Source organism: Anser anser (assembly GCF_964211835.1).
Source record: "Anser anser genome assembly, chromosome: 1".
NCBI classification, from domain to species: domain Eukaryota; kingdom Metazoa; phylum Chordata; class Aves; order Anseriformes; family Anatidae; genus Anser; species Anser anser.
Genome location: NC_139720.1, coordinates 118,375,863 through 118,398,505, shown reverse-complemented (window position 1 = coordinate 118,398,505; position 22,643 = coordinate 118,375,863). Strand labels below are relative to the sequence as shown.

At 39.1% G+C, this 22,643-nt stretch overlaps 1 protein-coding gene across 1 annotated transcript in view; it reads right to left on the bottom strand.

The window, feature by feature from the left end:
• LOC310892979 (uncharacterized protein) overlaps positions 1-22,314 on the bottom strand; it is a 77,368-nt gene extending 55,054 nt beyond the window's left edge. The window contains exons 1-3 of the mRNA XM_083821336.1: positions 21,978-22,314; positions 20,393-20,500; positions 19,580-19,665 (exon numbers count right to left, since the gene is read on the bottom strand). Coding sequence (XP_083677462.1) covers positions 19,580-19,665; positions 20,393-20,460 — 154 coding nt within the window. The 5' untranslated portion in view covers positions 20,461-20,500; positions 21,978-22,314. The remainder of the gene's footprint in view (positions 1-19,579; positions 19,666-20,392; positions 20,501-21,977) is intronic.
• Between the last annotated feature and the right edge of the window lie 329 nt (positions 22,315-22,643).

Below are 22,643 nucleotides of genomic sequence, written 5' to 3'. Positions count from 1 at the left end.
GGGATTATTTGTGCATGTGTATGTATATATCAAATCATGAGATACATGTGTATACGTAAGAACATATAGATATATACAGGAAATTGGATAAATATTAAACATTCAAATGGCCTTAAATATGTTAGAATTGGCAAAAATAAAATAAAAGATTACTCGCTAAGCCAATATCAACTACCTGAGTTTTTCTGAGTCTGAAATGCTACAAAAGAAAATGGTAGTGAAAAATAATTTTATCGAAAGATTATTCCAGAAGGATAGTGAAGTCTACAGATTACTATTCCATACTTACTGTTTTACATATTGTTGGGTTAAGGCACATTCTATCTTACTGATGCATCATCTATCCATTAACGTGATTTTCCTACAACTACCAGCCAGATGGGATTAAACACCAGAAGAATATAACCTATCCAGATGGGTCAATACAGGAATATAGGATTATATCCTTGATGAGAAAATTCTTTTAAGTCATTGTTGCCTGCTGTTTTTTAAAAAAAGAGTTAAGTCTTTATAGATGCAGAGAAATTAAACATAAGTCTAGATTTGGAAGAGGAAAGGAATTCAGCTGATATAACTACTTTTACAATAACTCCTACAAAAAGAAAGGACAAAAGAAAATTATACTATGTTATTCTTGTATTTTGCCTAGCAGAGATAGGTATTTAAAAGTAATCTTCATAAAACTAACTTAGGTTTTCATTTTAAAGAAAAGGTGAAAATTTGAAATTACTGTTTCCTATGATTTAGCTATGATCACTAAATGATCACCCAAAATACAGCAAAGAAATAGTAATTTTGCCCCCAGAAAGCCTCAAAATTAAGGCTGTTATAACTAGCAGAGTAGAAAAGTGCCCTATCACTGTACAGTAAAATACTATTTGTACTTTATCAACATTTATGCTCAATTTATGGGAGGATTTCCAGATAGAATCCTTCAACTGGAGATCATAAACTACAAGCAAAATGGAAACAACTTCATTTCTTTTTTCCCCCCCAAATACAAAGGTAATAGATTTATTAAATTTTAATTCAAACCATGTTTTTTAATATGTTGGTCAAATGTATTATGAAAGCCAAATATTACTTGCTTTATTTAGTTTTATGAGAATACAGTGCAAAACTCCATTCTACACCACCAAGTACTTTCTGAAAGTATTTATTTCATAGGTCTATTAACAAGTACATTTATATTTTATGCTAAAATAATCAAATACACTCTTCCTTACCATAAATGCTGTTTTGTTTTGAATGTACACATTTTGGTTGTTTTCTCACATCCTAAAGATATTCTTTTCTAGAAGCCATCATGCCCATGCAGAGAAAGCACAGCATTCAGTTGAGTCTTCCTTTGATTTACATAGAGATGTAGAAGGAACAAAGCCACTGAGATTAATTTTAACTTTTGAAATTTTAACAGTCCATAATCTAAGGAGTTTTTTTTTAATTTCCTATACATTTACGAAAGATTTTACAGGATTTTTAAATAACATTTGGTCAAGATGCTCTAGCCAAGCCACAATGAAATAACTTGAAAAACTTTCACACGAATTTAAAGGAAAAGGAAGTCAATACTTTTCTACTGAAAAGTCAGGTGCAAGCAATGTATCTTACTATTTTGTTTCTCTTTAGGATAGCTTGGATTGAAATGACTTTAACAAAAATTTTTGAAGTCTTCCTACTATTTTATGTACCTGTTCTATATATCAGTTGTTCATTACACTCCTTATTCCTTGCACTAAAGTTTCCCTTTCTTCTTCTTTGTTCATGTTTTTGCTTTAGTGAATTTTAAAGTTCATCCCCTCCTTTTAGAGGATAACTGCCCGTAGATCTATCATCTTTTGGAAGTCGTGAAAGTCTTCTCTTAACATCATTGTGTTTTGTTTTAAAACTGTCGGTATCTTATTTTTGTAATGAGGTAAAGACCTTATTAGAGTGACCCTTCAGACACAATTTCAATGCTTTCCCATAAATTAAGAATGGGTATTGTTTTAATGCTAGTCTACTCAAAGGAATTCTTTCCTTTACAGGTCTCTGAGCTCTCAGAACACCCTCTCCAGGCTTCTGTAACAATCTTGTATGAAGACAGCAAATGATGCAATAACCATTGAACAAAAAAGTGCTAAAGGAAACAAAACAAGCTTGAGCTCTGCCACACATCTCAGGTATTCGGGTAAATTAGAGAATATCCTTTGCTTATAAATTCATTACTTAAAAAAGAAATATCATTTGTACCCCATTCTTTCTGGAAGTGCATGAACTACTTCTTACCCCAAACCACAAATAAATTGGCTTTGGAAGTTACAAAAAACAAATATCAGCAGAAGCAAAGCACAGAGATGTTTGGGACATACACATTAACCATTGTAGATTCAGCATTCATATTAGAATGTATTATCACACAGTATCCAAGTTTATCAATCCTGGCCTCAATTCAAATATGCAGTTAGATGCCTTACTAAGTGCTCCGCTAAATTAAGCCTTTAATGCTATTTAAAACTAACTTAATATAGAAAAGAGCTATAGATTAACTGACATATCTATTGTCTTTTTGGTTTCAAACACTTCTATTTAAGCACATTGCTCTCTGGAGAATATCAAAAATTGGGGCGTGGGGTGTCCCAGTAAGTTGTGTTTGACTTGCTATTGCAAATTCAAACACTAAACAATTCCCAGTCTCAGTTGTTGGATTTTTCCAGTCTCACGTCATCGATTCAACAGTTAATTTTCACTGCCTATTACTCTGTAGTAGGGGTTGTGACTTATACTGAATTCCTTACTGCAAGTCATCTGAACCGAGCTTTAAATGACCACGTGGTTCCTGGTTTTGACTTGGAAATCCAAAAAATAAGACATACATACACCAGCATTTTAGCAGTTTGCCACAAAACAACAGCTTCATATAAAAACACTGGTGCAGGCAACAGCAACAGAATTCAGTTCCCTCTCATACCACCTGATGTCTTAGCCATGAGACCCTCCTTTGTCCTTGTCCAATGCCCTATGTCATTCACACTTTCCTGCTCTTGTGACAAGAAATTTAGAGATGAGATGTTCCCAAAGTACAGTGTAAGCACCATTAGTGGGATGCTGGCTACTTCAAAATGATAAATGAAGGCTGTCCGCACGGCCCAGCACCTCTTTTGAAACACGTAAGAAGCTTGTATGAAGCCTGGAACTGTTGCTACGCCGCTGGCTTACAGCAAGGGTACAAAACATGGAAACCCCTACCACAGGCAGTTTTCTGAGCGAGAACATTAAACATATGTAAACCCCAGAGGCAGCTGTTGGTATGAGTGCTGTTGCCCAGAAGATGGGAGCTGCAGATGGAGGTAGTCAACAGGAAGCCCTGGGAGAAGGGGGTTGCCTAGGGCAGCTGAATGCCTTCTACAGCTTTGTCCAAGCAAACCAACTCGGAATATCTGTGATCATCTAATCCCTTACATATCCCTCATTCATCCCATAAACACCATTTTGTCACAGGCATGTTTCTTCTGGGGTAGAGGGGAGGGGGGAAACAACTACAAAACTTGCCATTTAATAGAACATTTTACACCAACACATACATCCAAGAAAGCAAAACTGAAGTAACATGCAACCTCAGTTTTAGCATTTCCCCGTTCTGTCTGCCTGTCTCTGACCCCTTAACATTTATTTTAAAGTGCATTCTGTACTTGCAGAATTTCTACAGATTTAAAGGGGGGTGGGGGGTGGAGACGAGGTGGTGAGGAATCAAACCAGGCAGTAAAATTCATTTGTGTGGCAACCTGTTGTCTTTCAGCAGTGCAATTGTCAAAGTTAGAGCATTAACATTCAGCTCTGTTGCTTGAGTCATTTGAGTAACTAACAACAGTTGTTATGTGGGCATCATCTTTTCCAGTGCCCCAACTTGGAGAGAAAGGAATAAGGGCTTCTGGTGTTCCAGGCAGTGTACTGGAAAGCAGCAGCATCCAACAGCTAATGACCTCCTCCAGCTGTCCCCTCACCTGCTACTATCTTGGCCTCATTACCACTGTGTCTTAACTTTTTCTCTTCCCTTTCTTGTGTTCACAACAATCACAGTCCTATTTTTTGCCTGCTTTGCTTCCTCTACTCGAGACACGCATCAGAACTACAGCCCTCCTTCACTCAAGCACCTTCTTCCAACACACGGTGCTCATTAGCCTGTCAGGGGCATGCCCTTACCCATGCATCCCATGCTGCAGGGGATATCAATAGGACATACTGGTGCGTTTAAGATTAGATGCACTAATACACAGTAGTATGCAAAATACACTCACATCCAGCCTGTCTTCTGCCTCATGTTTTCTACATAGGAAGGCTTTGCTCCCTATCTCCTGCCTCTCTCTGCCAATCAGAAGACACTTTCACAATCAACTAACTCCATATTCCCAAGATACAGAGTGAATTTCTTTTGAGGCCGAACAAAAGAAACAACCTCTTCCAAGTGGTGCACAGTGCAGTTTCACAGTCAGGGCAATTAGGTACACAACTGACAAAAGAACATGACTTCACATCCCAAATGAAGAGAGCATAGAACAAAATGCAATGCAAGAACAGCACAGCTGAAAACAAAACAAAGACATACCATTTTTCATAGTAATGCAGATGTTAAGATATTGAAAATACTTTTAGCATGTACTAGGGAATACAAAAAGAAGAACTTTTGGAATAGCAGTGCAGAACTACATTGTTCCCCTATTTTCCATGACATATATGATACGTGTGATCCCCCCGTTTTTGTAAGTTTAAACATTTAACTCTGAAAGAAACTTTTTTTTTCCCAGAAAAATATCAAGATGTTTACAATTTTTCCACATATAAGGACTGTCTACAGAATTTTATCTGGAGCACCCTGTCTTCTGGTTTTCTGTTTTCAGAGGCCTATACACTCCTCTAGATAGACCTCACTTTAGTCGCAACAATGCCTGAGCTTTCACACCCCAACTCCATTTTTAGTTTCAAGTTCTAGTATGCTGCACACTTAACTCTCAAAAACTCAAGGTAGCATAACTTAACCCTAGCATGCATCTTTTCTTTGAAGTTGATGTAACACTGCAACAGTTGTTCTATATGCTCCATAATTTGTTGTTATTTCCACTGCCCTCTCTTCTAGAAATTTAGTCTATCTATAGCTGGGCAATCCACGCAGCCTTTAGCTTGACAGAAATGTAACTGCTCCTCATCCATTGCATGTGACCCAGCCTTCTGCATACACACTAGCAGACTATACGGCATGAGATGAAGACCCACCGTACCATGATAACACCACTATTGCAATTCCATGCCATATCAAATTTTAATGCCTTTTGCCTTGTTTAGTGCCGCTCTGCACCATTTTGCCTGAATATGTCCTGCATGATTGACCCCGTGCTGTGCATTGTCTGTCCCTTCACAGCTCCCAGTGATAAGACTAATTTCTTGCTTTGCATCTCTACCCCCTCTCCCCAAAGGCCCAAAACAAAGAATGGCCTGGGTTGAAAGGGACCTTAAAGGTCATCCAGTTCCAACCCGCATGCCATAAACCTGCCTTTGCAGTCACCCAGCCAGGCTAAGTCCTGTACCGGTGTAACAAAGGCACCCCAGATAGCTGACCTTAGGGTGTTGAAGATCACACAAGAAAGAAAGTGACAGTAGCCTGCATGAGTATCCTCTATCTTACGGGATAAAAGAAAAACAACAACAAAAAAGAACAACAACAAAAAAAACGAACTTAATGGAAAGTCAGTAAGTAGACTGCAAAGGGGCAAACTGGGAACAGGGAAGTTCCTAACAGCTTTTAAAGTTTGTTAAAAATAATAGTAAAAAAAAGTAAAATTTTTCTAGTTTTTCCCCCCATATAAGAGGAAAGTACAGTTCACTGACTTAACTGCAAAGTGTAATGTTAAATGTGAGTAAGCATACATGTAATTGACTAACTTTTTAATCATTACAAAATGCAAGGATTTAAAGAACATACAATTTCAGACAGTTTTCTTACTCTTAATGCTCATTCAGCAAAATCAGATCTAAAGGAGTGTCATTAGACTCAGATACCCTCTTATCAGAAGACTTATCGCCAGTCAGACCTGGTATTTCCCCAAATTCTCAACTGCATACACAACACACAGTGAAGGCAAAAAATACAATGTGAATGCAGTGTCATACCCCTCTAAAAACACAGAAAGTCAGTGCATGTCTGAAGCCTGGGACCATAACCTGGACCACAGCTATCTTCATGAAGGTCCTAGGTCACTGAAGAAGTCATTTCACATGTGCCTTGCAAACAATGTTACAGCAAAAGAATGATTAGGGCCATCCCTAGACACCTAACAGAAAACCACTTGCCAGTCTTGCTTTTTCAATGTATGGAGAGAACAATACTACAAAGCAGACATTGGAACTGTATGTAAAAAGATGCTACAAAATAGTTGGAGAAGACATAGGAAAAGCCATCAGTGATTTAAGGGGTAAAAATGAAGCATCTCCAAGTGTGACTTACGGAGTTCAAACTGTAAAAATTATCAGTAAGAATAATCAACTGCCTTAACAGAGTACTAGACAAAATGATAGATTCTCTGTCAACCTCTTAATTCTTTGCAAGATACTGAGCACAGCAGAATCACTGCAGAGCAAATTCCACATCCTGTGATGTGCAGAGGGGTTTTAAAAGAGTGTAACGATATTTCTGACCTTGAAAACAAGAGTCTGAGGGCTGTCTTAGGTTTTTATCTGGAGACTGAAATCAAAAGAAAATATTTAACGTTTCAAACAAATAAAGGATTTCCTACTTTTTAGAAAACCACTTTTAAAGACAGAACATTAAGACTGGGAAAGCACAAGCATTTCCAAATGCCAGGATGACAGAATTTTTTAGAAATAATTTATTTTTCTACGAAATATTTTGTACTCATTCTGTAATTGGGGAAAATTCATGTGAACGTCAGTCTCGCCTCCTACCAATTATGACCAAAATATTGCCTTTTACTTCCCATCAGTGACACGAGTGCTGGCATTTTTATTTCAAAATTTGTATGTGAGGACAAAATGAACATATTAGTAAAAGGTTGTGGTTAGTTAGGTAAACTCCCCATGGTAAATTTAGTTATTTCCTGATCTCAAAACTTAGTAAGACAGGAAAGTCTTTTGCCAGTCTGTCTTCTCAATATACGGCAACTCATCTCAAACCAAGAAGAGATACAAAAAGCTCCCCTCTTGCAATAAGTAATTAATCACTGTCTGTTAAGATTCTTTCCTACTCTAGTATCACTTTTTAAAGGAATTCCCCAAGTCTTCTTTCACCACCTAGACTTTAGGTATAGCATTAAGCAAATTACTAACATTAAATAAACAATTTAATTTTCTAACTCACAAGGTATTGCTTCTTTGCAGATCTTTCCATACTTCCACCACCCTCAATCCTCTCCCACTGTATGTACAAAACTTAATGTAGAAAATGAAAACATATGTGGAAGTATTGGGGGGAAAAAAAAGTACGTAAGAGAATACCAAAGTCAAGAATTACAAAATATTAAACCCACTCTCATTAAAACCTGAGAAATGCTATTAATCTAGCCAACTTATCAATCAGATTTCAACAATATGTTTCTGTGGGAATTATATGCGATACAAATAACAGAAGTGTTACAAATTCAAGCTTGGAATTCAGCTTTAAAATACACAGACATTTACATTTGAGGTAAATTTTCTGAATTAATGAACCAAGAGAAGGTAAAAAAGCACACAGCAAGGGCTTCATCTGTTGTCCAGTATTTATGATTCTACAATAAGCTATTTTAGACCAGATATACTATTTTATTCAAAAAGCCCCAGAACTGACGCATTGTGAAAGATCATATAAAACCTTAGTATCGTATTATAATCACTGATTTAATAATAGCCTGTGAGCAGCCATTATGCAAACACACATGAAGGGATGAGGAGGAAGACCTCTGAGATCTCAATGCTAGCCTTGTTTTGGTAGCTTTCTCAACTTTTTCCATTCCAAGAACAAGGATAGGGATATAGTACCAGAACTGAACCACGTTAAAATGAGTTAATTAGTGACAGGTTTGTAACAGCACATAGTATTTTAATCCATGTACCAGCTTCAGAAGACTGCTCAATTCAGGTAAGACAGAAGTACAATTTTCTACAAACCAAAACAGGATGGATTTTTCAGCACTGTGATAAAAGGTAATTTTTACATTATGAAGCCAGTGACACCAGCCACCAAGTATTTGTAGCTCAGTTATGCGACAGCCACCCTGAGAACCCCCCTGCTAAACTATTTGCGTTCTTTAATTTCCAACAGTCACCATAAACTGAAACAAAAGTCAATCACTAAAATAAGGTATATTCAGTATCAATTACACACAGTTCAAAACAACATGAACAAATATGCCCTGTAACTCAATAAAGAAGTCATAATTCAAGTGTTCCTCTTATTTCTCCTCTTCTGATAAATCCTACAACCATGAACCTAGTTCTTCACCAGTGGCCATCAAACCCAGTTTTGCTGTGGCTACAAGAAATAGAAAGGAGCATTTACCCTTCATTTACAGGACTGCAGAAACAGGAGAGGGTATTACTTAAGCTGGTACCTTCTGTAAAAGCTGTGGCTTTCTCTGGAGGACAATTTAAAAAACAGTCTAACTTGGAAACTTAGAATTGCCCTAGAAATCCCAATCATTTTCCTTTAGCCAGAAAGGAAACAGTCAATATCCCTACTAGGCTCAAGTTAGCCTTTGCGAATGCCTCACCAAAGTCAAAGGTAATGCCCTTCAACTAAAACTCAAAAAATACCACCTAAAAGCAAGGGGAAGAAGTCTAGCCTGACAAAGTGGGAACATAAAATAAATTTATTAGAGGGGGACAATAATGAACATTTTAGTAAAACACCCTAAAGACTGAAAATTAGAAAAGAAGAGGGGGAATCACAACAACACAGTAAAGTCACGCAGTCTTGGAACAGAAGGAAATCACTTATTCAAGCTGCCAGGTAGAACAAGCATCTTTATCAGTAGAGTTGGTGGAAAACTTAAGTGCTTCTAAATGGTAATGGTCTAACTAGTTTCTTAAAATCATAGAATAGAAGCTTCCTCATAAGGGTCTTGGATTAATACACGCTGGCAATGGAAATGGTAAAAGAACATTTGAGACTAGAGCAGGCAACAGAAATATCTAAGAATTTCAACAACAACACAGCAACATTTGATTCATCACATAATCAAGAAAACGAACAACCATCATCCAAGGAAAGTCCTGTTCTATTTAATAAACATTTGGTCTAAGTGATAAAGCTTTGCATCTTCGATTTTGATTTATACACTTCTGTACAAAATATAAAATAAAAATAAAAGCCCCTTAATGGTGAAGACCCATAGCATTTTCTGAATAAAATAAAAAGTACTCCCTAGTTCAAATTTGGTCAATTAGATGGACATATTTTGACAGAGCATGACCACTAGGGAATAACAGAAAAAAACTCAGAGAGCAGGCAACAGTTTTCAGATGAAAAACTGGAACTGTGTAATGAGACTCACTTGAAAAAAAATACTGTTAAAACAACATTTTTTATATCTAAGTATTCTGTCATCATATCTTCCCTGGTCTCTTTTCTCTTTTGTTTATATTCTGTATGCCTTTTGATCAACTTTTGTCACAATCTCATACTGCATTAACCATAAAGTACCTGGTGAATGTAAAATCTAGGTATGAGCTTTTCCTTCCCACTGCACGACTTAACCTCTACTGCTAGCATTAAAATTATTACCCAGCTACCACCTGCCATCAAGTCATCTATCTATGCATTTGACAACGGTTACATGTTTTTCTTAAACTTCATATACCACTACCTAAAAGCCTCACAGCTAAGTTTAATTCTAACTCCCTAATAATTTTTCAGCTTCCCAACTTTATATCATTTATAGGTTTGCTATGTTCATAGATAATTAATGAGAAGTAAATGAAAAGGGAATTTCTATGGGACAAAACTTTTTCTAGCTTGAATCATTAAAATGAAATCAAAGTAATTATCGAACCACTCATGCTTTATGAACAACTCAGCACGGTATTTAATAAGTAGTCCGTCCACCTGGCTTCAAGTTCATACAAGCTTTCTATGACTTGCTGAATCAAGGACTTATAAGCAGACTTCTTGAAATGACTGCTACCTACTAAACATTTTAAAACTCATTATGAGCATCACTACCACTCTCCTCCATGCCCTAGTCCTACAAATGCAAAGCAGTACCTTTTTTAGGTTGAAGTTTTCCAGGTTCTGTCTGTAACTCAGAACAAAAAAAAAAAAGAGGGGGAAGGGAGTGGGAGAAAAGATGGTTCAAATTAAAAAAAAAGTACTTTTCACTGAAAAACATTGTGAAAGAAAAGATTCACAAGATCTTTTTGTAAGAAATTCTTGAAATTATTTTTTGGCTTTGTAGGACAATGCTGGAGCTCAAACTTGAAAGTTAGAATTTTAAATAGAAGATTCTCTCAATAATAGAGCTGTGGTTTTCATCCAAAAGAAACTAGTCCTGATTTAACAGTTTCAAGAGTTCTGAAAACAAAAAAATGATACACAGAGCAAATGAAAAAGAACTTTTACAGAAATCAGCAAGACTTCAAACCCTGAAGAGTCTTATTTACATACTTATTTCCATTCACCTTAGTCATGGTGTCCCACTTCATGCGAAAACTCAATGGCTCTATGCTGGAATTCACAAACTTTTGCACGTTGGAGTCTAAATGTATAGCTAAAAAGTGACAAATGGCAAAGTTCTGAGAAACATCTGATTTTATACCAACTCAAAGAGAACCAGGCCTCAGAGGACAAGGACAATCCAGAGTACCCATGCAAAGATGGAAACAACCTAACCCGAAGTACAGACACCAACTTTAAATCCCACTATAGCCTTGACCCTGTGCTATAGGCTAGCGACTTGCTCGGACCTGCCATCCAGAATCCAAAACCACCTCTAGAAGTCAGGTATCTGTGTTCACTCTTTCAGCAGATGAGCAGGAATCTCTGCAAGTGGCCTGAAGGGAATGATGGAGAAGTGCTTCCCTGAAAGGACAGCCTTGTGACTGCAGCACAATCACAACACAAGCCAACATCTCTACATATGGTAGCCTAATAGTCTGACTACTCTCAGTGGGGTGAACAGCCTTGCCTTCCACACATTCAGAAGAAACTGTATAGCAAAGAACCGGACCACAGAAAATGAGAACAAGCACAGCCATGACTGACCTCTTGGCTACAACACTGATATGGAGAAATCAGAAGATTCTCAACTTCTTTTTCCAACAACCCTGTTCCCAGGGACGATTTGTATTAAACCAAGTGTGCAACAGAGTTTGTGAGCTACTTACACTACAGCCTGAGAGATCAGGAACCACTCAACACAACACCCCTGTTCAAAAGGATATTAACCGTACTCCACAGGAACTTTCACCTTTATGAATTCCTAATTCAACAAGCAAATGACTACAACAGGAAGCAACTGAGATAACATGGGTGAAGAAGTTGACAGTACTGGTTTGGTCTCCATAACTGATTGTATGCACATTTATCTAGTGAGGTAAAATGTGTTAAACCAAGCAGTCCTCACAAGGCATTTCTCATCAGAAAACTGATGCAGCACACTACCACTTACGGTAGCCCAGATTTTTCGCATTTATCAAGCAAAGTAAAAACTTCTTTAAACTTCACAAAATAACAGTGATCTGGGTCAGTGTTACATCTAGACCTTTCATATGCTGTTATATATTCATTCCAATTAGAAATTATTTGTGCATGGAGTAAAGGAAAGAGTGAGACAGTATCTACAAGTTTCAGGAAACACAGAGATGGGTCAAAATAAACAGCAAAGTATAGTATCTGGGAATCTAAATGATGATTAGTGGTAAAACTGCAGAGAAGTTTAAAAAACACAAAACAACACAACAACAAAGAACAGAAGAGAAGACACGTCTAAGAGGAGAAAAAGCAACCTGTGACAGTTTCAGCCCCTTAAGCTAGCGGACTTACAATTTCTTTGCATTTTCAGGAACCAGCAAGATTCAAGGCTATAGGAGGCAGTGTCAGAAGTACGTCTGCCCCTGGTCATTGGGCTCAGCAGAGACCTGATACGTAAGTTTTTTGTTTTGCTTTGGGCTCTGGCTTCCATTTTATCTAGGGTTTCACAAGAGCTTACAACTTTATTTGTGAGCAACACAGACTTCATGTAACTGAAATCTGAGTCAAGGACAGCATGTGACTTTCATTTTGACTTCAGAATTATTGTTATTATTATTGAGTGCACAACCACTTAAATTATCGGGAACAGTAAGAACAATCCAGATGAAAACTAAGAAATACAATCAACTATTTGTAAGGCATTAGAGAATAACTGCAGAGCCACAGCACCCTCCCCAAAACAACATAAAAAAAGGAGAAAAAAGGAAAAATACCAAAAAAAATCAAATCTAACTGTTATTTAAAAGAAAAAAAAAGGTTTGGTACATATGCAGATGTTTCACAATCTAAACTACATACCCTGTCTTCTCAGAGGGCTTTGCATCAGAAAAATATAACTGAAGCAGTTTCCAAAGAGATGATTTCATCCAATAAATGATACACAGTAGTGTCAGCTTCCTGAGATAACATTGGGATAAATACTGCTTAAGAGCGTACTTAGCTGCTGCGTTCTTTTATCTATTTAAGACCACACATTATGGTTTAGAGTATGGTTTTAAATAATTTGGAAGTCTAATCCCATGAGTACAGTACTAGTGAAATTCTGTTTTATAATGTACCTCTTTAAAAACTGAAAAAAAAACTTACCGTCATCTGTGCTAAAATCTCCTTTAATGTCACACTGCCAGTGGTTCAGCATCATTACCTTATAACATAAATTTTCAAATAGAGGGGAAAATAAGATTTTTTTCTTTTACTTTATTTTTTTGGTATCATATTCTATTATAGGAAATTAAAAAGTGAAAAAAATTACCGTTTGAAGTATGTTTTGCTATTGTTAAATATATAGGAAAACTCTTTCCTATATATTTAGAAAAAGCATTCAAGAAGATCATTAAAACAACTAAGCTAATGAGATTTTTCTCCCATGCTCGAGAAACAGAATAGGTTTGTTGGTGTATTTGGTGGGATGTATTAATGAATCCCTTTGTTCAAACAGGCTTTATTACCTAACTTCAGTAGTTTAAAAAACTTCGTATCTCCTCCTGTGTGATTTATCTTTTTATTTCAGAAAAAAATCTTTGCTTTTTTAAAACAAAAATGTGTTTTATTCTAATTTTTAATATGGCTCTTATCTCTGTCAGGCAAGTATAGAAAACTGCAGGACAATCTGAATTTTAAGAAGTCCGAAATATCCATCTCTTCACGAAAGCTTTAAAAATAGGCTTAGCTAGTATTGTCTTCCTATGTATTTTTATTCTAGTATCACCGAAAAAAAGGTGACCTACTAAAACATTCAGAAAATCAGGTCCCATACTCGCATACAGAATGGGTGTATTCAGAGGGCAACTTTAACTTAGCAAGGCCAGCTGTCTATGCCTCCCTTGCCTGTGCGGAAAGAGAAAGACTCCTCTAGAGAGTAATTCAGAGTAGAACTGGCTTTAGGTGCTCCCTGTCACCCACTAGAGAAGCTAGTTTGTTGTGACTAGCCACAGGAATCCAAGACGACTAATCTTCCTTGGCTAGAGTTAGCCTTTGCATAACACACCAACATCTATTCCTGTAACTCCTCAGGGCCTGCAGTACCGTGTTTGCTCCAGCTCTGCACTTCTCTGCTGGTTGTGCTTACATACGCTCATAGGGCTCAACACTGGGAGGCTTTTCTTCCCAGACTCGTTATTTCTTCCCTAGTTTCACTTGTTACTTGGGTTGAATTACTAAATAATTCTTATTCTGTAATTTTCACATCCCTTTAATATTTAAATACAGTTTTCATGTCTAACAGTCAAGTCATCCTTTATTCTTAATAACCTATTTTCTCCAAATCCTTATTTGGTCCAATTCTATTGTATTCTATTGACTAAAAGTCCTTGAATGCTTGGATAAGGTAAGAACCTAGGTGTAATCTCACCCTATTAATAGGAAATGGGATTTTATCCTCCATACTCATGATTCAAAACCTGTATTTTTTCATGTTATTATGTGCGTAAGACTGTCTCCAGCTTTTCTAACTTAAGCTTTATTTTTTGCAGTTGGGTTTTTAATTCAGTCAATCTGAAGATAAACTGCAACAAAGGCCCAACATACTATGAACAATTGCTGAACTAAAGCTGAATATTGGCAACTCAGAACAAAGATTATCGAGTACGTTGTATAGGAACTAAACTTCAGGTGTCAATGTGGTATAATGAAGACCGCTACATTCTTAGAAGAAAACTGTTTTGTTTCTTTTGGGAAGTTATTAGTTCCCCCGCCCCCCAAACAAAAAAGACCTTCTCAACACATTTTCTTCACCAATAATTCTGTTATATATCAGGATTGGCATACAGTCAGCATTTTCTTTAGGAGTCTGCTATTTGTCATCATTTTACATACCAACTGCCATATTCAGTCAAACCAAAGATACATCCAGCCCCCATACTGCATCTTTTGCAAAGGTTGGGAACAGATATTTACGGAAGCACAATCAAACAGGGAAAGCAGGCAGGACACAGGATCCTCCCCCTCCCTAACTTTCAGAGACTGTGGCTTGTGCTCTTCTAGGAATGAGGTAGTGCTTTCGCACTGAAAGCCCAACCAAGATAAACTTCTAGTATCTGTAGTGGTTCACAGTTAAACTATTCAGTGTGGGGGAAAAAACAAAACAACAACAACAAACCTCTATTTTGTTCTCAATCTGTCACTTGAAAATTTTATTTGATCCCCTCTGGGCCTTGTACTACATGAGACAGTTAATGTGCATTCCCTATTCATGTTTTCCATTATACTCCTATATAGATTTTTTTTTTTTCATTTTCATCTTCAGCTGTTTCTTTTCCAGGCTGAATATTACTAATCTATTTAATTGCTCTTTATCATCACTGCCACCTATTTCTAGTTTTAGGCATCTCCCCACCTTTTTTTCCCCCCCTTCCCTTCCTTTAAACATGGGGATCAGAACTGCACCCAGAGGTGCAGTTTATAAACTATGCCAGTTTATAGACTGGCATACCAGGTTTCTGTTCTGTTAGCTATTCTTCCTTAATCTTTTTTTTTCCTTTTTCTTTTTTTAAAACCAGGTCTGAACATTTAATTGATGCTTGGGTTTACTGCGGCAAGCTCTCTACAAAAACTCTTCCTTTAGTGGTAATAGTTTACAGACTCAATAATAGTAGGATTGTTCTCCCCTGCATGCATTACTTCATCCTATCAATATCAGCTTCATCTACTGCTTCACTCCCAGTTAACAAGTATCACAAGATCCCTCCTTGGCTCTTCATAATTGTCTTTCATTTTTGCTGTCCCTACTGTGAAAACAGATAATTTATTTCTACCCTATTTTTTGACCAATTATTAGTCTAGGAGAGACCTTTCCTCTTATGTCACAGCAGTTTCATTTTGCTAAGCACCACTGGTGGTTAGTTCTCAAAAGACTTTCTGAAACCTAAGCATACTGCATCAGCTAGATCACACTTACTCACCACCTCAATGTCTTCAAAGAACTCAGACTGATGAGGCAGCTCTACAAAGGTTGTGCTGACTCTTTCCTGATAAATCAAATTTGTACATGAATCCATTAGGCCTGGTCTTTGTTATAATTACCAGCAAGCTGGCTGGAATGAACGCCAGTCGTACTCATCCTGTTCTTTCCTATAAGCTTTCCAGTAGCCTTCTTAAGGACTGCTACTACATTTGCAAACCTTCAACTTTACTGGTACCAACGCAATATTGTGAGGTGAATGCCACAGTCACTAGTTCATCATTTTTATACAGGGAGACCTACAGCTCTTGGGTGCATCCAGTGCTCCTGCACAGTGAACACAAACACCTCGTACCCCCCCGATACAACACAATCTTCTTTGAGCTCTTTTAGGTCTTAGTCATCTACTGGCCCAACAGTTTCACTGTTTCTGAAGTTTTTAAAGATTATTTGTGACAAGCTTCTTGGTCTTTTACAAATCACTCAGGCTTTTGCTGTTTTCACCATGTGTTTTATGCTTAATTTGCTCAAGTTTCACGTTTTTGAAGGATCTTTCCATTCCTTACAGCCTGCTCTATTCTGCTGCTTAACCATGCTAATTATTTTTTTAAAACTTTTTAAAGAGTCAGATAAGCAGTTGCTAGGGGGTATTCATTTGTTCTGAGCCTCTAATCAGTATCTTTAATTTTGACATTAGCTGCAAGCATTTTACTCTTTTGGTTGTCCCTCTTACCAGGCTTCTTCAATGACCCGCTAATGAACATCCTGATAGCTTTCCTTCTCTCTGGTACACCTCTACTGTCAGAAACTTACTTCAGAACTAGGTATTAAAATTGAGGGATGGAATCTTTTAGTCTTCTAGCAGTTGTATAGAAACTGTTTTGGTCTGACTGTTTATTCTTCTGGGCTCCTGTCTAAATGGGACTGAATTTGTTCAGGCAGTTCTCCACTCTTTTCCATGTGACTTTTGTCAACTTCTGTCCTGCATATAGCATTGTTATGGACTTCCAGCCCAAGAAGTTGGGTCTCCTTGATCTGTGTGCCCTTTCTGCTAGCCCTTATACAGGGTATGGGGATTACTGTACAGAATACTGCTGCAGAGGTCTTTATTCTTAACCTTCTGACAACTCAGGTTTTGCTTCCAACGCTATTTTGGTAGCCTTGCTCTGTCACCAGTACTTTTCCACCAACTTCTCCAGCTGGTGGAGATGGTCTAGACTCCTTTTGTTTGTCAACTACTTTGGCATACAGTTGGAAGGTCATGATGCTCCAGAATGGATTTACAATGTGCTCCCATTAGTTGTACTCCAGTTAACTAAGTCTTCTTACCACAAGGTGAGATATCCTCCTATCATCTAGGAACAACACCATGCAGTGGTATTCTTAGAGAAAAAGGAAACTTGGCCACCACCTGAGAGCAAGGTCTCATCTACAGAATGTAACTTCAGGATCATTTCTGCTTTACAAGTTTGACATCCTCATACATTAGGATTTATTTCTCATAAAAGCCCAGTGGCATCCAGCCTAGAGGTTGCTGTGGGACTACCTGCTTGGGATTTTACTTTATACATGCACTTAGCACATTGTGACTTTCACAAGAGCCCCTTCCAGCTATACTAAGCGTCATAGCTATCCCTTTGGTTCAACAGCTGTGTTAATGATGTTAAGATTAAAAATGTGGTATCAGATCTCCAGTTAAAAAATAGTAGCTACCTTATTAGTATGAGAAGGCAAAGTGTCTAAGCTAAATGGCCTCAGACACATTCCTTGTGTTTCAGCTTTACTCTCAGGTCCTCCATCTGAAGCTTCCACTTCGTGCACCTCCCCCCAGGGACTCTGATTCAGGCCATCCTCACCTTCCTGATAGACATCCTAGTTGTTTCTAAAAATATGCCTTTGGTACTGAACTGCTTGATACCTGTTAAGGTTTTACAAAATAAACATTAAAAAAACATTTCTTTCTGCCATTCAGTCTCATTAGTCCACAGGCCTAGTGCATTTTGTACAGCCCCACAGAATTTTCCAAGACAATCCTATACAAGTACTAACAAGCGTAGAAGTTTAACTTTTCCTGTGTAAAGCCATGGTAACATTGACAGACATTTCTGATAACTTCCAGATAGATTATAAAGCGTGATTGCCAGTTATCAGTTAACAGATTACACCAATTGTTATGATAGTGTGATTGTTATGATCATGTGAAATGATGGATTGTATTTAAAGGCTTGTACCGTTTTCTTAAGACAGAACATAAGACCAGCCACAACTTTCAGTTCAAAACAGAATCAGAAGGCAGTTTTCTAAGATGTAGCATCTGCTGTATCCTTAATGAGAGCAGTACCTACAAACACATCCAACATCTAATCATTATAGTATTCTACATAACCAAAACTTGCCGATTCAGAATTGGCTGTTACGCATTTAGATTCCAAATTCAGGTTTCTTGCTATGAATCCTACTTTCAGTTAGAACTCAGACAACACAGCAGATTTGACACAGTGTACACAGCTTCCAACAAAAAAGGGTCTTGATGGTTTCCCTCCACACACACTGCTGTATTTATGGACAAAATGAATAACCATTTTATTTTATTGTAAAGTATAAAATGTACTGTACAATAAGAGAAATTCAATACTGATCAACTGATCTATAAAATAGGCCTGATTTTTCAGTTGATAGAAAATTGTTCTCCTCTCCTTTCCACCATCAGATCTAATTTAGAGTAACCCACTGTAGTGCAAATACATTAGATGCTTAGTAATCTCCAGTGATGTCCGGGAAACTCATCACAACTTGCTGAATGCTATGAGTCATCCTGTGAACACAACTGCTAAACGCTGCAAAAGGCACTTTAACAAGTAGTTTCATTCATTTATGTCAATACTTCATAATTAGCATTGAGAAGCATCTCTAGATTGAACTCTTGAGCACACTGCTTAGTTACCAGTTGTATTTAATATTTTGGTGAACACTTGATGTAATGGAAGACTCCGTAAAAAATTTGTACCAATAACGTTTTCATTTTCTGTTCTAAATATGTTAGAGCAAACTAATAAACTCAGCAACGTTTAATAAAGCTGTAAGCATACTCTCACCTGTACTGCACAAGTAGTCCAGGCATCTTAAACATGGCTATTCATATAAGCTTTTAAAAGTTTATATAACTAAGTTTTGCTCAATAAGTAATAATAATAAAAAACCACATGGTCATATAGACCTTAGAGCTGCTTGCTCTTTCCTCCCCAGCTATACCTAAGTGGGTCCCCACTCAGAAGTAACAGGTGATGAGCAATAATGTGATGGCCAGGCAAAGATGGTTAGAACTCCTCTTCCCTGCAGAACAGCTCTGAAGACACAGATTCATTCACTTTTTTTTTAAATTGAAATTAGGAACTGTGTCAGCTCTTTAGGGTACTCTATCCAAGGCATGGAGTACTTTGAAAGCATTGACAGCACCCACAAGCCCCACTCACAGATCAGTGTCTCACTATTCCCCAAGGATATAGTACAGCACCTCCCCAAGGAGCTTACAACTTGAGGGCTTGGATGCCCCCAAAACTATAATAACCTGGATGCTTTTTAAACAGTGGGAAAAAAAAAGTTTGATTTAGATTACAGAATCTCAAGGGTTACAGAATTTAAAGGTTTGTTGGTGACAGCTGATCCGTTATACTTAATGGGATGCACACTTTAGTGCATTCTAACAGTGAAATAAAGCATTTTGTCTGCAACTGTGTTTTTAATTTGCAATCAGGGATAACTAAAACTGTACCTACAACCAGTTACTGCAGGGCAGCTGATACAAGGGGACTCTCATCTGTAAACATTGTGGTATAACCATGTTCTCTTGGAAGCAATTTAAGATTTAGGCAGAATGCCTTCCTAGAGTAGAAGAAGAACAGCCAAAAGCAAAAGAACAAACATATTAACAAACATGGTGATGGTTGCACTTTGACACTTCTTACCAGGATAACTTCCCATACACAAGTTCCAAGAACTCTTCAGGCTCCAGCTCTGAGTTTGTTCCATCCTCCATGGCTTCCTAGGAATCCTGAAATGCAGACCCATGGACTAATTTCTACCAGCTCTGCACAATGATGTAAACATACAAGAAAAGCTCTGCTCTACTCTAATGTTGCTAATTACTGAGAAAATAATTACTCAGGTAGCCTAATGCTTCCCTTTGCTTTGAAGCATGAGAGCTAATCATGAGCTCTGATTAGGTACTGCCTTTTATTTTATTTTTTTTAAGAATGAACAACAGAACTTTTTATTTGCAGAAGATTTAACACTTAATGACACGCATCACAACTGGACAATCATTTGAAATCACATCTTTTTAATTACATGTCTATAACTCTCCTCATGCTTTCGATTCTTCAGTGTTCATTAGAAAATAGTACAGACGTGGAAAATTTTCTATTGTATCTGATGTTTTTCCGCTTCAAGCATATTTCAGGCTATTACTGCCATGTTTATTGATAAGAAATCTGTTTGTTTAGAAGGAAATTAATCATCATGCAACTTAGTGCTCAGATTCTTTATAGTTAACATAACTGTAAGTGTCTGAAAATCCCACCTGTCCTTGCATACTGCCTTCAAAGTATTTTTGTTCTTTTAAGTAATCAAATATAGATTTTTCCATGGCATTTTGATTAGGCTCTTATTGTGAATACATTAAGTGATCATTAGTCCAGAAATACCTATTGTGCCAGGAACATAGGAATACAGTAAATACTGGGAGCACTATAGGCAGTTGTATGAATCACTTCACATACCTGTGGTTTTCCAGGTTCCTGTGCTTAGTCATGAGTACACTCTCTTCATTTTCTTGTATACAGAACATAATTTCTGCCAATTTTTGTTCTTGGCTTCTACACTGCCACCTGTAGTCATAGAAGAGAAATTAGCCATATTTAATGCTGCAAATCCTATTACCATGATGGTTCTGCTCACTCTTTTTTCCTACACAGCCATTCTATAGCATTCCCCTTTGCAAAAGGGGTGTTAAAAATCCTCGGACTGAGTTATTTGTCATTTGTTGGTTAATGAATTTCAGGAAGGCAGAAAAAAAAAATCCCAACTCCAGTTAACCCAACAGAACATTTAAAACTCTCAAAGACAGATAAGGTCTTTACAGATTTTTACATTATCCTTGCTGGTTAGTGGACAGGCAATAACCTTGACAGAGCAAGGTGACTTCTGAAGTGAGAATACAAAAACATCTGCACTTAATTGCTAGGTGAATACAAAAACTAATTTGATTTGTTCTTCCATCTGAAAAATGAACAGTTTTACAGAGATATAATTTTCACACTCAGTTCAGTTCCTGTTACATATCTCGTAAAGAACACATACGAATAGAAGCTAACGTATGGAAGAACATATCACAGAGGTAAAACTGATCTTGAACTTTTTTACACAATGAAAAGCACTAGGTTTATTCCATGCTTACTGCAGTTTGAGCAATATGCCGCAGACTGTGCCGAATTAAACACATCAAAACTGAACACACAGTACCCAGAACTCTCAGGTTAATCCTTTCCCAAAAATATGATAAAATAGAAAATTCAAGTCTTCTTGGAAGAAGGGAAAAAAAAAAAAAGCAAAGCTTTTCAGCGTTCAGAACAGGGGTTTCACTGAAAGCGAAGTTTCAGAATACGAGCTCCGGGGGAACACTGGCTTCTACATGCACATGTACTCCCCCTTGTTCCAGTGAAGAATTGCTCATATATTCTCTGGAAGCAGTCGCACGAATACTCCCCAGCACATATCTATTTGGAAAAACGCTATCAAGTCATTAACAGACGGAAACTAACTCATTTCACCACGCCACTGCGAGCGCATGGGTGACTACCGCTGCCCGCGTACCTGCGCCCATCGAGGAGCGCTCTGCACCCTGCGCTACGTCAACGATAATCACAGCCTCTACCCGAAATCACAAACTGGAATAGAAAGCGAAATTAAACGCGATTTTCCAAGAACAAGATGCTCTTTAAAAAAAAAAAAAGTAAAAAAAAAAAAAAAAGTAAAAAAAAAAAAAAGCCCAGCGCCGCCGCCGCCGCCGCCGCCGCCTGCCCGCACCCCGCTTCCACGCAGCCCTCCGGCTGCCCCCGTCGGGGGTGCCCCGAGGGGGACCCACCGCAGCCCCCCACGGCCACGGGGACCTCCGGGGGACGCCCCCGGCCCCCAGCCCTGCTGCGGCCGCTCAGGTGCGCACCGGGCGCCGCCCCACAGCCGGCACCCTCCCCCCCCCCCCCTACAGCCCCTCGCCGCGACCCCTCCCCAAACCCCACACCCGGGTCCGGCGGCCGAAGGGGGCTGGGGGCAAGGGGAGCGGGCGCTGCCCACCCACCCACCCACCTGCGCTCGCCGGGCTCCTGGCAGCGCCGGCCGGTGCCGCAGGATGAGGCGGCGGCGGCGGCTCCTCCTCGATGCGCGGCCGCCTCCCGCCGGGAGGGAGAAGGGGGGGGGCCGCCCGGGATTCCTCCGAGAGGACGGACGGACGGACGGACAGCCAGCCGGGCGGCGTCTCTCCTCTCGGCACAGCCCTCCTGCTCCTTCCCCGGTTCCCTCCCTCCCTCCCTGCCGGTGGTGCCGCCGCAGCGCGCAGCGCCCGGCCCCTTCCCTTTTATCGCGGGGCCGCGGCTCCCGCCGCCGCCGCCGCAGCTGCCGCCGCACGGGGGGCAGCGCCGCCCGGCTGCCTACACACAAACCCGGCCGCCCCCGCCCCGCCGCCCGCCCCCCTGCCGGCCCACACCTGTCCGCGGCCCCCGCACCGCCCCGGGGGGCGGTGGCACAGGGGATGTGCTCCGCTGGGGGCCGCGGATTGCGAGGGGGCAGCCTCCCACCCGTGTTCGTGGCGCACACGCCCCTCTCCTCGGATCCCCCGCCGGCTGCCCTTGAGGAGACCGGGGTGCCCCCCCCCCCCTTGCCCTGGAACCGAAAGAGGCGTATCGTCTGGGCCCCCCTAAAAAAGCAGTTTGCGCAGCCAGGAATATGCTGGAAGCCCGGTTCTTGGCGGCTCTC